The sequence below is a fragment of the Gopherus flavomarginatus genome, chromosome 20 (assembly GCF_025201925.1).
Source record: "Gopherus flavomarginatus isolate rGopFla2 chromosome 20, rGopFla2.mat.asm, whole genome shotgun sequence".
Lineage (NCBI taxonomy): Eukaryota > Metazoa > Chordata > Testudines > Testudinidae > Gopherus > Gopherus flavomarginatus.
Window position 1 is genome coordinate 17,937,417 of NC_066636.1, and position 15,478 is coordinate 17,952,894.

The following is a 15,478-nucleotide window of genomic DNA, read 5'->3' on the forward strand; positions in this document are numbered from 1 at the left end:
CAGATGTGCCTGAACCTTCTGCATTGTCTGTGCAAACGATATGGTTTGAAGCCAGCTTAGCAGCAGTGAACCTTAACTGGGGATTTCCAAGCATAGTTCAAATCCTGCTGCAGACTGGTCTTAAGGCTGCTTAACTGGCTCTCTGCTGTGGTGTGCATTGAAATCCCCAGTGCTCTGCAGTGCAGCAAGCCTGTTAAAGCACTGGAGAAGGGATTTCACCAGAGGGGTCTCTCTCTTTTTTTCCTTTCCCCCCTCCAGGTTGGCTGACAAATTTCCTCCCTTCAGAGTGTAAATTGCAAGTGCTGGGGGCCAAGGTATCTCCTGTCTGGCCTCAGAGAACAAATAGAGATCCAAATCTGAAGCCCTTCCAGGGCCAGCTCCATGGTTTTTGCCGCCCCAAGCAATGTGTGTGTTTAAAAAAAAAAAAAAAAAAAAAAAAAAAGAGAGAGAGAGCCACAATCAGCTCTACTGCCGCTGCTTCAGTCTTCGACGGCAATTCGGCAGCTGGTCCTTCGCTCTGAGAGGGACCTGCTGCCGAAGAGCCGGACATGCCGCCCCTTCCGTTGTCTGCCACAAGCACCTGCTTGCTGGGCTGGTGCCTGGAGCTGGCCCTGAGCCCTTCTGCCCCCTCATCCCCCAACCTGGCCCTTAGGAGTCCTTAGAAAGTTGTGGTTCTGTGAGGAAGGAATTAATGGGTTGGGGTCAGTGCCGTATTAAAATCAAAATGACCACTGATCTTTGGTTGCCTGGCTTGAGGCATCCTTGCTCAGCACCTCTGAAAAAAGTGAGGGCCACCTGCCGCTGACTCCAGTTCTGGGCGCTCAGCGTTCTGGAAATTCAGCCAACGGTGCCTCCTGATGTGTGCCTGAAATCAGCGGGCCTTCCTGAAAAGGGTGCTTGGCATCTCCATCCTGCAGGCTGTTCAGTAGGGGCAGCCTCTGGGGCTCTCGGAGCCCCGCAACAGGCAGTGAGGCTCTGCACAGGCCCAGGGACCAACTTGCGTGGCTCACGTTTCAGGAGTAGGGTGTTGGGGTCCTACCAGGCTCTCCTGCTGAGTCCCCGTCACACTCATGTCCTTACTCCAGCACTCTCAGGGTTAACTGCCTAGCATCACCACTTCTGAGCACACTAATGTCTTAGTGAGCCCATAACTCCTGGGAGTGCCACAACGCTCTGTGAACGGTCCTCTGTTTGATCTAAGCTCGGGTGGGGGTCGTTAGTGTCCCATAAAACACCCCCCACCCCTGCCCCCTGGTCCTCTGCTAGAAGCTAGAATAACCCAGGCTCTGCTCACAGGAGAAATCCAAGCACCTCGAAGTGGAACTGGACGAGGAGAGGAACACTGTGGAACTGCTGACTGACCGGATTAACCGCAGTAGAGACCAGGTAGGGGAGTGTGCAGCAAAGAGAAGGATTTGAAAACCTCACCATATCCCAGCGTCATCCAATGGGTTAATGGAGACTTGGTGTGGAGAGGAGGCGGGGGGCAGGCACAGAGTCCCTGCAATGGGCGAGAGACTGAGGGCCCCTGGTACGGGGCCAGGAGGTGGCCAAAAATGGAGTTTGGGGGGAATGGAGGGATTCAGGGAGCCCCTGGGATGTACAATAAGCTTGGCTGACAGAAGCTATGAAGCGTGGGCCCCGCTAGTCTAAGCACCCTGCGTTGTAAGCTCTCTGAAGCAGGGGCCCATCTCTTCGTTCTGTATCCATACAGCTCCTAGCACAATGGGGTCCTGAGCCATGCCTGGGGCTCCTCGTTGCTGCTGCGATGTGAACAATGACCAAATAACCCCTCCCTTTGCAGATGTGCCTCCGTTTCCCCAGAGGTGGGAACTTGTCCAGGAGCCCTGGTGCTCCAGTAACTAGACAGTGCCCTATGACTCTGCTCCTCATTTATAACCTTTCCGAGCTAGCGTCTGATGCCGCACAGAGCCTGCCGGGCGTAGAATGCAGCCCGTACCCTTGCTGAGGCTAATGTAACTGCTTCCTGGAAGCTCTCAGCTGTTGACAGACTTGCCAGTGGAGCAGGGGCTTAGCTGTCTGGCTCTTAGTTCTTTCCCCCCATCTATTCTCCTGCATCATGTCGGCCTGTGGCTGAGGTGGATGCTCTGTAGCTTCAGTTGCCTCAGCAAAGGACACTAAAGCAGAACTTCCCTCACTGCAATGGACACATACAAGTGCGCTCTCCATGCTCAACAGGTGCCATTATTTTAGCAGTGCAGTCCCGTTCAGACACCCTGACCTAGTGGCTAGGACACCCACGCATCAGGAGTCCTGGATCCTTTTTCCTAGCTCGGTGACTGAATCCACTGTGCAATCTTGAATGAATCCCTTCCCCTGCCCTTTTTCCTCGGCTTCTCCATGTGCAGAACTGGTGGGGAATCTGTGTATATTCATGTCTAAACTAAGTTTCATCCTTTCAAGCAACCTCTGACTAGGAGCTACTGCCTCTTGGTTGTTCCTAGAAATATTTGCTCGGCTCCAGCCTTTTCTTTTCTTTTTTCTGCTTTCCCTGCCCCCTCCCCTCCTAGCCAAATGCAGCAGCAACAACTTAGGGCAAATATTCCCCATTCTTGTGGTGCTTCCTTGCTTCACAGACGTGCTACTCGAACTGACTGTTGGATGTTGGCAGAGCTCCTACAGACCAGGTCTCTATTGCTTTCCATCTGGCAATCTTAGCATCTCTTAACAGTGCTCTGGAAACCTGTTCGTAGCTTGAATCCCTGTAGTAACAAAATCCTCTGATGTGTGCGTAAAACATAAGAGACAGCGAAGTCTCTTAAAAATAAAGAGCTCATTAGAAGCTCCAGCTGCCATCAGATGCTGCTCTTCTGCATTTTGCAAACTGCTCTGCCACTGGCATAAGTCCCCTTACCATTATCCTGCTTGAATTATGGGTTCCTGCTGTACCTCGTTTCTCTGGTGGCCTTCTGACCACTCCCATCTCTACCTATGTTTCTGTTTTTCTGGATCCAAATGGCAGACCCCTATTGATGCTGCAAGTGCGTTTTGAATTGCATGGTGATTATTTTAATAGGCAGAGAAAGAACAGGTTGCATTCAGGTGGAATGGTTTTCTTGGCGCTTAAATTCTCCGAACAGAATTGTCTATGGCTTATTAACTCTTATTAGAGCCAGACCTGTAAGTGCTGTGAAGGTACATATTTTTAAATTGCAGTCTATATTTTGTCTGCTCCCAAGTTGCTGACGCATGCGATCTGAAAGCCAGCTGTCAGTCCCAAGTCACTTATTCTGTCATGCTAAGCCAGCAGTGGTCTATGGAGAAGTTGCAAGAAGTTTTGGGGACTGCCTGCTGTAGAGAGAGGCTCAGTGCTTCTTACAGCCCTGGTGTACTTTCCAAGTAGCCACAGTTATTCAGACTCTACATAGCTGTTACTGAATGGTTCTCAGTTCTCCGTCATGTGCAGTTTAAGTCGAGACTGGACGTCCCTTTCTCAACGATCTGCTCTAGCTTGGTGCAGAAATGATTGGGTGAAGTCCTCTGGCTGGCGTTCATGTACGACATCAGTCTAGATCCTAATGGTCTCTACTGGCCTTCCCATTTACTAATCTTGGTGCTTACTGCCTTCAAAGTCTGAGCTCTGCATTTTCAGACTGGGAAAGGGAGGCACAGAAATGGGTGGCGATACCCAGATTGTAAGATCTTGGGGGCAGGGACTCTTTTCTTTCATTGTACAGTGCCTAGTGCCACAGGGGGCATGGCTACATCCATCAGGAGGTGCAGGTGTGATGATGTATAAGCCAAAGGTGCCGGAAATGCCCTGCTAATGCCCTGCAGATCGCTGGTGTCTTAAGAAAATTTATACATGCACAACAGCAGTAAGAGTCTAACTTCTCCTGCCAGGTCTTTTGGGTGTGTCTACATTAGAGTTGCCAACCCTCCAGGATTGGCCGGGAGTCTCCTGGAATAGACCCCAATCTCCCGGTAACTATTAAAGGCGAGCTGGGAGATTTTGATAGGCCGAGTCCAGTCAACAGTGCAGCAGGGCTAAGGCAGGATCTCTACCTGCCCTGGCACCGTGCAGCTCCCAGAAATGACCGGCACGTCCCTTTGGCTTCTAGGCTCAGGGGCGGCCAGGGGGACTCTGTGTGCTGCCCCCGCCCTGAGCGCCGACTCCAGAGCTCCCATTGGTGCTGCAGAGCCGTGCCTGCAGGCAGGGGCAGCGTGCAGAGCCACCTGGCCATCCCTCAGCCTAGAAACCAAATGTGCCAATTGCTTCCAAGAGCTGCCCGAGGTAAATGCTGCCCAGCTGGAGCCTGCCCCCTGAACCCTCTCCTGCACCCGAACCCCCTGCCCCAACCTTGAGCTGCACCCAAACTCTCTCCCAAAGCCTGCACTCCCTTCTGCACCCCAACCTCCTGCCCCAGGCTCAGCCCAGAGCCCCTTCCCACACTCCGAACCTCTTGGCCCCAGCCCAGTGAAAGTGAGTGAGGGAAATGAGATGCACTGAGCAGGGGCAGGGCAAGGGTGTTTGGGTTTGTGCAATTAGATAGTTGGCAACCTTCGTTTACGCTGCAGCTGGGACAGACTCGTGCTACCGGGGCAGAGCCACTGCACTCAAATAGCAGTGCGGCTTGGCAAAGGCTCAGGCCCAGGCCTCCGAGCTCAGACCCAGGGGCTGGAGTGTCCGCAGCGTTCACACTGCCGTTTGTAGAGCGCCAACGGGAGTCAGAACCTCCCAGCTGCAGCGTAGAACATCCCCGCCATGGGCTCTGCTCATGGCAGCTAAAACGCCCGTTGGTTCTGCACCCAACCCTGCCTGGCAAAAGGAAGGGCGTGGTTGGCAGGGGGCTGGCAGCATGTCTAGCACCTAACCTTGGCAAACGTTAAGAAAATAAAGATCTATCTGGCTGCTGAGTAAACAATGATCTAATCTCACTGGGGATGAAACGTGCTGCTGCCTCTTCAGTGTCTCATAGGCAATTAACCAGCATCAGGGACTCTGCCAAGCCATGATCTCAAACTGGGCTGCACCCTGCTGTGCATGCATCTCTTCCAGGTCCCCGAGTATTCATGGTGTCTCTAACTCGCTGAACCCAGCTGCAGCAGAGGAGCATCATGCACTGCTGTGTGCTCGCACCAGCCACGGGCAATGGACGGCAGCTGAGAACGGCTTCCCCTTTTAGTGCTGCTTTGTTCCGTGCCGGTTGCCAGTGTGGGCCTGCAGCCCACCAAAGATTTATCCCCCTGTTGATGGCTCTGGAGTGCTCAGTGTCGCAACAGGCAGCAGTATGAGCTGGATTTGCCGTATGTTGCCTCGGAGTTCTCAGCATATTTCAGTTAAGGACCTAGCACGTAGCAGTGGCTCAAGCAGGGTGGGGTTTATGGATGGGGGATTGGCGTCTTCCATGTCGTGGCCTAGTGGCTGATTTAGAGCCACCGGAAGAGGTAAGATAGCCAAGCCTTCTAGTATCAGTTTGTAAAATAGGGATACTCCTGTCCTTCCTACTCAGACTGAGCTCTGTCAAGGGGACTTTGTGCAGCACCTAGCACAAAGGGGCCCTGATCCTGCCAGAGGTCCCCTGGAATCTCTTAGTACAATGGCTTTCAGCTCCCACTGAACCCACATTAATGTAATGGAACCACAGTGCCCGTTGCTTGTCACATTTTTATGGACCAGCCGCTTCAGACTGCCACTGGTGCGACTCCACTGAATGCGAGGGACTTGGGCTGAACTGAGGATTAGGCCCTGGCGACTTTGATTTCCCCCAAAATGCCAATTGTGCCTAGCTTCTGTTCTCTTGAAATGCAGTGCTGCCTCTAATCCTTACAGCCCCCCACAGGAAAGGCAGGCGACAGATGGGGAAACTGAGGCACACTGTGGGGAAGGGACTCGGGACATGTGTAATAGCTAAGATTAGAACTTGAGAGTTCGTGACCCCCTGCAGTCCTTTGACTGGCCGTATCCATGAATGGCCTCAGGAATCTTAGCCGTCTACCAGGGAGAGAACTGCCACTGGCTGCGAGAAGACACACTGGTCTGACCAGAAATAATCCCTAACCAAAACCAACCTTCCTTCCTCCAGATTGACCAGCTGCGTGCGGATCTGCTGCAGGAGCGCTCCAGCCGGCAGGAACTGGAGTGCGACAAGATCTCCCTGGAGAGGCAGGTAAGGCTGTAACCGGATGTGGGATTTGGACACCTCTTTCAGTGCTGGCAGCTGGTGCTGCTTGGGGTGTGCTGCTGCACGGCTCTGCCTCTCCCAGAGCTAGCCCTGCTGGCAGCTTGGGTAGCTGATGGCTGCTCTTGTGGCTTCTTGCAAATGCAGAGACGTCAAGGGGTTACAGGTCTGCCCCCTCCCCCACGTGACAACGCTAGAAAATGCATTTAAGCCAGCGTGGTCTTGTGACTCGGTTGATCATCTTGCTCTGGTCCTGCTTATTTGTATTTATCAACAAATATCCCTCACCCCTTCTGTGCTATTGCAAAGTCTCCCAAGCCACCCCTATTACAATTCTTAAAGCTGTCACCTCTCATTAGCACCCTCAAAACCTGGCTCTGCAGTAACCCCTCCCAACGGGCTCCTGTCTGAGGCTGGCTAGACCGGCCAGGACTCCTGTTTGTTCTGTTGTTTCATCCTCATGTTGCGTCCGTTTCATCCACCTGGGAAGCAGCGACTCTGAAAAAGATTTGGGAGTCGTGGTGGATAAGCAGCTGAATGTGAGCTCTCGGTGTGATGTTAATGTGATCATGGGACGCATAAACAGGGGAATATCAGGTAGGGAGGTTATTTTACCTCTGTACTGGGCACTAGTGCAACTCCTGCTGGAATCCCATGTCCAGTTCTGGCACCCGCAGTTCCAGGAGGATGCTGATAAATTGGAGAGGGATCAGAGAAGAGCCACACGCACACTTAAAGGATTAGAAAACCTGCCCGAGAGTGATAGACTCAAAGAGCACGAACTGGGTAACTTAACAAAGAGGTTAAGAGGTGGCTAGATTAGTCTAAACCCCCACATGGGGAACAAATATTTAATAACTGGCTCTTCAGTCTAGCAGAGAAAGGTCGAACACGCTCTTAATGGCTGGAAGTAGAAGCTAGACCATTTCACTCTGGAAATAAGGTGTAAATTTTTAACAGGTGGGTAATTAACCATTGGAACAATTTACCAGGCTCATGGTGGATTCTCCATCTCTGACAACTTTTTAAATCAAGACTTTTTGTTTTTGTAAAAGCTCTGCTCTGGCGATTATCTCTGGCCTGTGTCATACAGGAGCTCAGACTAAGTAATCGCATTTGGTCCCTTCTGCCCTTGCAATCTATGACCTGTTGTGTCCTGCTTGATATCTCTGTCTCAAGCTCTCTGGGGAAAGGAAGGTCAGTCTGTCTGTCTGTCTTCCTCGTCGGCCCAGCGTCTAACACAAAAAGGAACAGGATCAGGGGCCGTTACCCTAATAGAAACAATAAATATACGCTGTGTTCCCAGCCCACCTATGCAAAGAAGAGTATATCTCTTTCATCCCTTCCCCTTCCCTCATCTGCATCCCAAAATATGACTATGCTCTCTGTGACAGATGTGACATTCTGCTCCAGTGGGCCCTGTTTGGTGTTTCTGGGGGCTACTGGAATATGAACAGCAAAATGCTGCAAATGGCTGAAGTGTTTAACCTCCTCTCCAAGCAGGGACAGAGTCAGAGATCCTCGGGATTTCTTCTGGCAGCATCACTGTGCCTCCTGCCAGCGGCTCTGCGATCTCTCCAGCGGCATTCCAAAGGCGGCTAGGATAATAAGGGGTGTCTCTTCTTCTAATCCTCACTCTTAATTTTCAGTTTATTGCACACGCCCAGCTTGGGCCGGGGGGGCCCAGGCGTGTTGCACCTTTTGTAGGGAGCTCATAATGGACACGATTTTCTAATCCTTGGGAACTCCCATAAACCTCTCCCTGCCTGCAGGGGAGTGAGGCTAGCAGCGTGCCCTGGGAGGCTGAGAACCTGGGGCTCGGCCTGATTCTTAAAGGGGAAGAGGAATTTATAGGCGAAATGCAGGGGCTGTCAGCGAAAGGAGAGTGTGGAGTCCGAGGGTGTGGCTACGCTTACAGTTGTACAGCGCTGGGAGTTACAGCTGTCTTCGTACAGCTGTGTAGGGAAAATGCTGCAGTGTGGCCATGTTGACAGCTACCAGCGCTGCAGTGTGGCAGCATTTGCAGCGCTGTTGGGAGTGGTGCATTGTGGGCAGCTATCCCAGCATTCAAGTGGCTTGAACGTGCTTTTCAAAACGGGGGTGGGATGGAGTGTGACAGGGAGCGTGGGGGAGACAGAGAGAATGGATTTTTGGAGCTGATACTGTTCTCAGCTCCCTGCCTTGCAAGTTCTAAGGACTGGAAGATACACAGTGCCTACCTTCAATCATTTTAAAAGTTTTGACCCCTTCCCCCACCCCTCTCTTATTCACTACATACAAATTATGCACTCCTAAATAGCCTTCAGACCACATAAGCAGCTGCTCAATACGGAATCCCCTCTCTCCTCAAGCAAACAGCTGTGAACATTCCAAAGCAATTCCCCTGCCTCTGCTCGCTCGCTGGAGCAAAGAGCAGCTGTGTTTGTTTTTTAGATCAGTAGCTCCGGGGAGCTCAGAGTTCAGCCATTCTTCCGGTTTGTTGTGGACAGGAATTCTGGGATACTTTCTAATACCCTGGAGGCCAATAACAGCGCTTTTGGTGGCCACACTTGATGAGCAGTGCTGCATCACCAGCGCTGGAATCGCTACACCCCAAGCAGACCAGGTTTACAGCCAGCGAGTTGCAGTGCTGGATGTGCCTTGCAGGTGTGGACAGTTACTAAGTTGCAGTGCTGTAAACCCACCACCAGCGCTGCAACTCTCCAGTGTAGCCAAGCCCCTAAATAGCAAAGCCAAGAGACAGATCTCTGAGACAGCCAAAGAACTCAAACTATCTGCCTGCCCAGCCTAGGAGACTCACTCCCAGCTGCAGCGTAATGCAGTGTCCCAAACGGCCTTCAGTGAAAGCGAACTCTGTAGCAATCCGTGGAGGTGCTGTACCAGCAAGCGCCACATGGGACTGCTGGAGAGCAGCTGTGACACTCCCTGTCCTGCCCTTACCTCTGAAGATACCCCTCCGCTGTGCTCTGTCCAGCGCTGTGACCCTCCCAAGGCTCCTGCCTGCCCCTTGGCTGTGAGCCAGGGCATCTCGCTAGCGCGGCCTGGACCTAGAGCACCCTGCAACAGAGCTCAAGGGTTAAGCAGTCGGGGTTTGTTCTTGACCTGGTTGCAAGGGCGCAGTGAGCTCTTGTTGCAGGTTATTGTGCAGTCAACACTCCCAGGTCTCCTGGCTCCTTTGTAGATATGGAGATGGGGCCTTTATGGGCAGGCTGATGCCCTTTGCCTCCCCAGGCGAAGGGGGACCCAGAGCTATTGGGGTCCAAGAGGCAGCTCTCTCCTGCCATCCCGGAATGCTGACCTCACTGCCAGGAGCCGTTCCTGAAGGCAGGGAGAGGGAGGGCCTGGGGGAGGGAGGCTTTGTCACCTGCTGTCCACAGGAAACACTTAGGGTTTGAGTTCAGAGACTGAGACCCGGCTCAGCACAGCCCTGGAGTGGAGGCTCAGGTGCCGGTGGCTTTGTGTCTCTCGGATCCTGAGGCTACCGGAGCTAAAGCTGCACCCAGGCAGCTCTAACCTGCACCTTGGCTGCCAGGGGGCCCCAAGTAGCAACATGGACTAGCCGGAGGGCAGAGTTCTCCACCCTCGCCCCTTCCTTCCTTAGACACGCTCCTGGGCAAGGGGGGAAGTGGCACAGAGCATCTCCACCAGTCTTCTGCAGGGGCAATCGGCAGAAACACAGCCCTGAGGCCTGTCATCAGCTGTCACCCATGTGGTGCTCTGCTCTGTCTAGTGTTGAGAACAGTTGGCTGCGTGTGTGTGTTCCCTCTGTGTGCTGCCCCGGCTCTGCGCAGCTCGCTGGCACAGCAGGCCCCGAGAGAATCCCCCAATGACCACAGACCAAGGCACCCGGCCAGGTTTATTGTCAAACAAAGCACAATAATAGTTTCTCGCGGGCTCTGCGGGACATACTACGAATATGTGCCCCCTGACAATGGACCAGCTCAGTCCGTGGTGGGACTCTCAGCTGCCCCCCTAGGCTGGAGAGAGACACCACCCCAGGGATGCATTCTTAGAACAGGTACAAACAAGTTACACGTCACTCCCGACGGATTGAGGTGCAACCCCCCTACGTAGCAAGGTGCCGCCTATTACCTTATATATGTTGATTCAAGCAAAACAACTCTATCCATCATATTATGCTTTTGCCCCTGTCTTTAGGATGAGTCAGCCTGTTCCTTGTTATCGGTATGGAATGTGCACCTATCAGAGTGTTCTGGTACCATCCTAGCATATGTTTATATCTCTAGTGTCCAGTACCTTTTAGGTATGTCTCTTTCTGCAGCATCAGCCCTTTCCTTGCCAGCGTCTGAGAGCAGGGCCTGCCTCTGGCTCACAGCTTAACTTTGCTTTATGTCAGCAAAGTCTTGACCATTACTTTAGTTCAGGCCTTAGGCCTCAAACCGGGCCTCTGATATAAGGGTTTGTTTCAGGGCTTCATCTTACTACAAAGCCCACATCTTCAGGCTCTATCTGCAGATCTGGACTGACTCATGCTTCAAATCCATTCGGAGCCAGCACTCATTGACCCACACAGAAGACAAACTGGCCGTTTTAAGACCGGTCTGTAATGACTTGAAATTGCTCCTGATGCCTCCTAGACAGCTTTCCCTGCCATGGTTCTGTGGTGCTCCTTAATTTGGAGATGGACTCTTAATTCCCAAGTTTAAAAAAAATGTGGTGTTTAAACTACAGCCCAGGCTGCTGTGAACATGCAGCAGCTGCTTGCCCGGACTTGTTACCGAATACTCTGTTACACAAGTGTGTGCTGGCTTAAAAAAGCAAATCCTTCAAGCTATTCTTGTTCTCTGCATGTAATTAACGAGAACAAAACAGCACGGGGTTGGAGCTGCTGATTTAAGGTGCTGCAAAAAGTCATAAAGTTCCCTGCAGTGCACCAATCTCATTCTTCAAAAGCTTTCAGCCTTATTTCTCCCTCCTGGAGGTTGCCTGTTACCACGGCGTGTTTAATACTGACATTGTTTCTGCTGTCACTTCCTGTGGAACAGGCTAGAGGATCTGTGATGGCTCTTAGGGAAGGAGGTGAAGCTGGCAAATTTAGCTCTTCGGGCTGAGGAAGCTATTAAATACATTGGTCATTAATATCTGAGTTCTGCACTGGATTATGTCCCCGCCAGGAGATCCTTGGCTAAACCTGTATCCATACAGGACTGTGGGCCTGTAAACTCCATTCTGTGGGGGACGTGTGTGGGTTTTTCCTGCTGATCGTAATGGAGCATTGGGAGGCATGGCCTAAATGGAGATGTCAGCTATTCCCTGGCCCGTGACCCCAGCCAGCATGTTCTGACAGCATCGGCTTTGCAGAGTGGGAGAACTGTCTTCACCTGCTTTTTAGTGCTTGGATTCCACACAGTTTTAAACTACGCTCTGTTGGCAACATTTTTAATGCAGGAAAAATAATGTGCCATTATATAACCCAACTAACGAATATTCCTATTTGTGAAAAGTATCAGAGGGGTAGTGGTGTTAGTCTGGATCTGTAAAAGCAGCAAAGAGTCCTATTTGTGAAAGGGATTTCACTTGACTCCCTGCCAGGGTTTACATAACACTCTGTTCCTTCTCTGTTTGTTTGTTTATAAGGCCAACTTTCTCACTCAGGTGCTGGCTGTTGGTTTCTTGGGTGACTAATCAGGTGCAATTTCTCCCACCAGAACAAAGACTTGAAAAGCCGACTGGCTAGCTCGGAAGGCTTGCAGAAACCAAGTGCCAGTTTGTCTCAGCTGGAGTCAAGGATCCAGGAACTGCAAGATAAGCTGCAGGCAGAAGAGAGGTAAAAGATGTGGACTTGGCCTCATTCTGGCAGAAGATTACAAAGCACGCAATGCTAAGCCCTTGTCTAAACACAGGTTGTACCACTCTAACAGTACAGAGAGCTACACCCCTTCCCTTCCCTTCCCTTCCCACCCCCCAGAGTGGATGCAGTTCTACCAGTATAGTTATTTCTCTGTGGAAAGGAGACTAAGCTATACTGATATAACTGTGTCCACACTAGGGATTGCACCAGTATAACCATATCAGTAAAAATTCACACCTGAACTGACAACCAACCCTGATTTACACTGGAAAGTTTTACCACTATAAGTGCACAGAGATGGAGGGAATCGCCACCCCCAGTTTATAGATAGGGAAACTGAGGCACACAGCAGGCATGTGACTCCTCCCATTTCCGTGGCAGAGCTGGTAATGGAGTGTAGGAATGGTTACCCCAACCCCATGCGCTAACCAGAAAGCTCAAGGGTCTTCGCACAGGACTGCAGTTTCAGGGGAGTGCGTGGGTTCTAGCCCCATCTGTGCCCTCATCCTGCTTTGCAGCCTCACGAAGGGGTTTAGTTCAGTAGTACTGGTGCTTGTCCGTGGGCCTTCACATCTAGAATCCTCTCCATCCTACATCCCATTTCTCCCTCCCACACCCCTTTTCAAAACGGACCTCGGCCTGACCTGCCTCCCAGGCATGTTCCGAGGCTTAATTTCATGATAACAGCTTTCAGGAGAGGTCAGATGTTGTGTAAGTGTCAACAACATTCTCGCGCGAAGTGGCATGAGAATGTGCGCTTAACCCTTTAACTGGCACGTGCGAGTTCAGTAGTGGTCTGGAACTGACTCCCAATTGGTGGGGGTGTGGAGGAAGGTGTCTGCCATATGGAATCAGAAACCTTTCTCCTAGCTGGCAGGAGAGGACCAGTACTCGCTCCTCTGTGCTTCTGGCTGGGTTTGAACTACCCTGGTGGCATGAGGCAGAATAAACAGCTATGCGGACAGCCCCTGCTACTGGGGTTTCAGCAGCAAGGGTAGCCATTGCCAGGTTTAAAAAGATCATGAAAAGAAAACCATCTATGCGATGGGTTGCACTCCGTTAACACCAATTTTTAAACTGATTGTTAGCTAAACCACTTCAAACCCCCATGTGGATGCCTTGGTTTCAGTTTAAGAGTGTTTCCCAATGTTTGTTTTATTTAAAATGTAAATACATTGAAATCTGAGTGTCCTTCTGGTACCGATTGAAGAGAATTTGGTTTAAAATAACCCCCGAAATGCACCTTTCTCACGTAGACCAGTCGCTAAAGACTGCCTCTAGGGGGGTCCCCATCTCAGACTAGAGTTTTAAAAACAGATGTTCCTAATTGGTGTAATTCACATGGCTGAATTGGCTCTTTGTTCACTGTCTAGTTTTATAGGGGTGGAAAAATGCATCATCCGGAGATTGTGGCACTGATTGTTGCTGTATAAAAGGGGGCTGAGAGACTCCTCCAGCTCAGGCTGGCATTGTCAGAGCCGCCACCCTCGGACGATGACCCGGGTGCACAATAGGCTTGACGTAGCCCAGTTGCAAGTGCTCAGCCTTGCGTAATAACCTTGTTGGCAGCGTCTGGGGGAAGCGTGCCCAGTGCTCTCTGCCTTTGAGCTGTCCCTGTGTTGTCAATAAATGGAGTGTCTGTTTCCAGGCCTGTCAACCTGGCACCTTGCCCCAGAACTAAATGCTCTTGCACCATTGTTTTTCTTGAGGCAAATCTAATTGCAGGTAGCTCGTCCCAGGCCTGTATGAGCACCAGACATGCTGCCCTCAAAGGGCAGAGGGAAGCAGTGGCCTAGTGGTTAGGGTGCTGCACTGGGACTTGGGGGTTCTAGGTTCAAATCCCAGCTCTGTCTCTGACTGCTTGTGTGAGCTGGGGCTAGGTGCTTCATCTCTCTGGGTCTCAGTTTCTCTGTTCAGACTATGAGCTCTCTGGGGCATGGGCTGTTTGTGGGGCATGGCCGCCACAGGGGATCCTAGTCACAATAAGGGCTTCTGGGGGCCACCATAAGGTAAACAGTCAGAGATCCCATGCGTGTCTGGACAGAGTTGAGCAGCTGCTCTGCTCAATGTGATTTCAGAGAAAAGAACATCCTGGTGTCCTCGAACCGCAAACTGGAAAGGAAAGTGAAGGAGCTGACGATCCAGATCGACGATGAAAGACAGCATGTGAATGACCAGAAGGACCAGGTGTGTAGATGACATTCTGCTGTCTCCCCAAACACACACCTGACCCCACCAGACAACCCACACACTCTTGGAGCTACCCTGGGGCATCGCTCTCATCCCTCCATTCTTTTTTTCCAATTTTTATCATCCAATTTTTATTTGTTTAAATGGCTTCCACAGCCTCTGGCACCTGCTTAGCAGACAAATGGGGAAACCTCAGTCAAGTTGGCTCTGTGCAGCTGGAGAGCTCAGCGTGTGCGTATACATGCATGTTTGCACGTGCGCTTTCAGACAGTGATTTGGCTCCAATTCGGGGCTGACCTCTCCTACTAGCCAATTCAATCTGGGTGCCAGTGGAAATCATGGGCCAGATCCATGAATCTGTTCTTGGCTCATCTCCCACACGTCTCCTCTCTGCTCCTTCATGCAGCACGTTTCTCCTTTTGATGCAAGAGCAATTCCCACTCCAGCTGCAGCCACCCCATTCTCTCTGCCTTATCGACCTCCCCACCCCACATCCTGATTACAGCCAAATATTTCTGTGTCTCTGCTTCTCGTGTCCTTCTAGGGTGTGGTGGGGGCAGGGTTTGTGGGGGGAAGACCCCATGCAGAATAGTCTTGTAGAAGCATTTTGAGAACCCACCAGCCCCATCTCACAGGCCACCACTCACCTTCAGCTTCCTGGTCTCTGTGGCTGCTCCGTCTTGCCTAATTACGGCTGCTCTGCCATCGTACCTCCCAAGCCTGCGCTTCATTTTCGGTTTTCTGCTCCCGTTTTCCTGCTTGAGCTGCCCTCTCGGTCTTGGGGGCAGATCCTTTGGGCTCTGCTGACCGTGCATGAGGGAACAAGAACAGCCCTCTCGCTTCATGATTAAACTGAGCCACTAGCCAAGAGCTGCCTGCTGACAGCCTGTCCCAGAGCCACTGGCAGGACAATAGGGTGCATCTTCTCTGCCGGACTCCTGATGGAGAAAGCCCTAATCGTGCCTGGCTTCCTAAAGCTGTGGCTGACGGATGTGGCACGATGGAGTGCGGATGGATCTGTCCGTAGTGCAGAGGGAGCCTGCCTATGTACAACAGCTTAGAAGACTGCACAAATTCTGATCGGTATCTGAGCATCTTTATTTCCCCCCATCACCTCCCCCACCTTACTCCTGTCCATGGAGCTGACCCCATGCTCTAACAGAAACCCTTCCCTCCTGCCCTGGTTGCTTCTTAACCCTCTAGGAGTCTCTCTTCCCTGCAGAGCTTGCCTGGGCACTTACCCAGGTGTTGGCCCCTCGTCCCCCTCCCACCCTTGGGTCCCCCTCCCACAAAACCCTCTCACCCAAGTTTGGTGCTTTAGAATCACAGAAGA

General features: G+C 51.7%; 1 protein-coding gene across 1 annotated transcript in view; it reads left to right on the forward strand.

Annotated features, from left to right (window-relative positions):
- CGN (cingulin) overlaps nt 1-15,478 on the forward strand; it is a 42,355-nt gene that overhangs the window by 21,379 nt on the left and 5,498 nt on the right. Inside the window, exons 17-20 of the mRNA XM_050930010.1 lie at nt 1,297-1,386; nt 6,048-6,131; nt 11,813-11,931; nt 14,034-14,142. Coding sequence (XP_050785967.1) covers nt 1,297-1,386; nt 6,048-6,131; nt 11,813-11,931; nt 14,034-14,142 — 402 coding nt within the window. The remainder of the gene's footprint in view (nt 1-1,296; nt 1,387-6,047; nt 6,132-11,812; nt 11,932-14,033; nt 14,143-15,478) is intronic.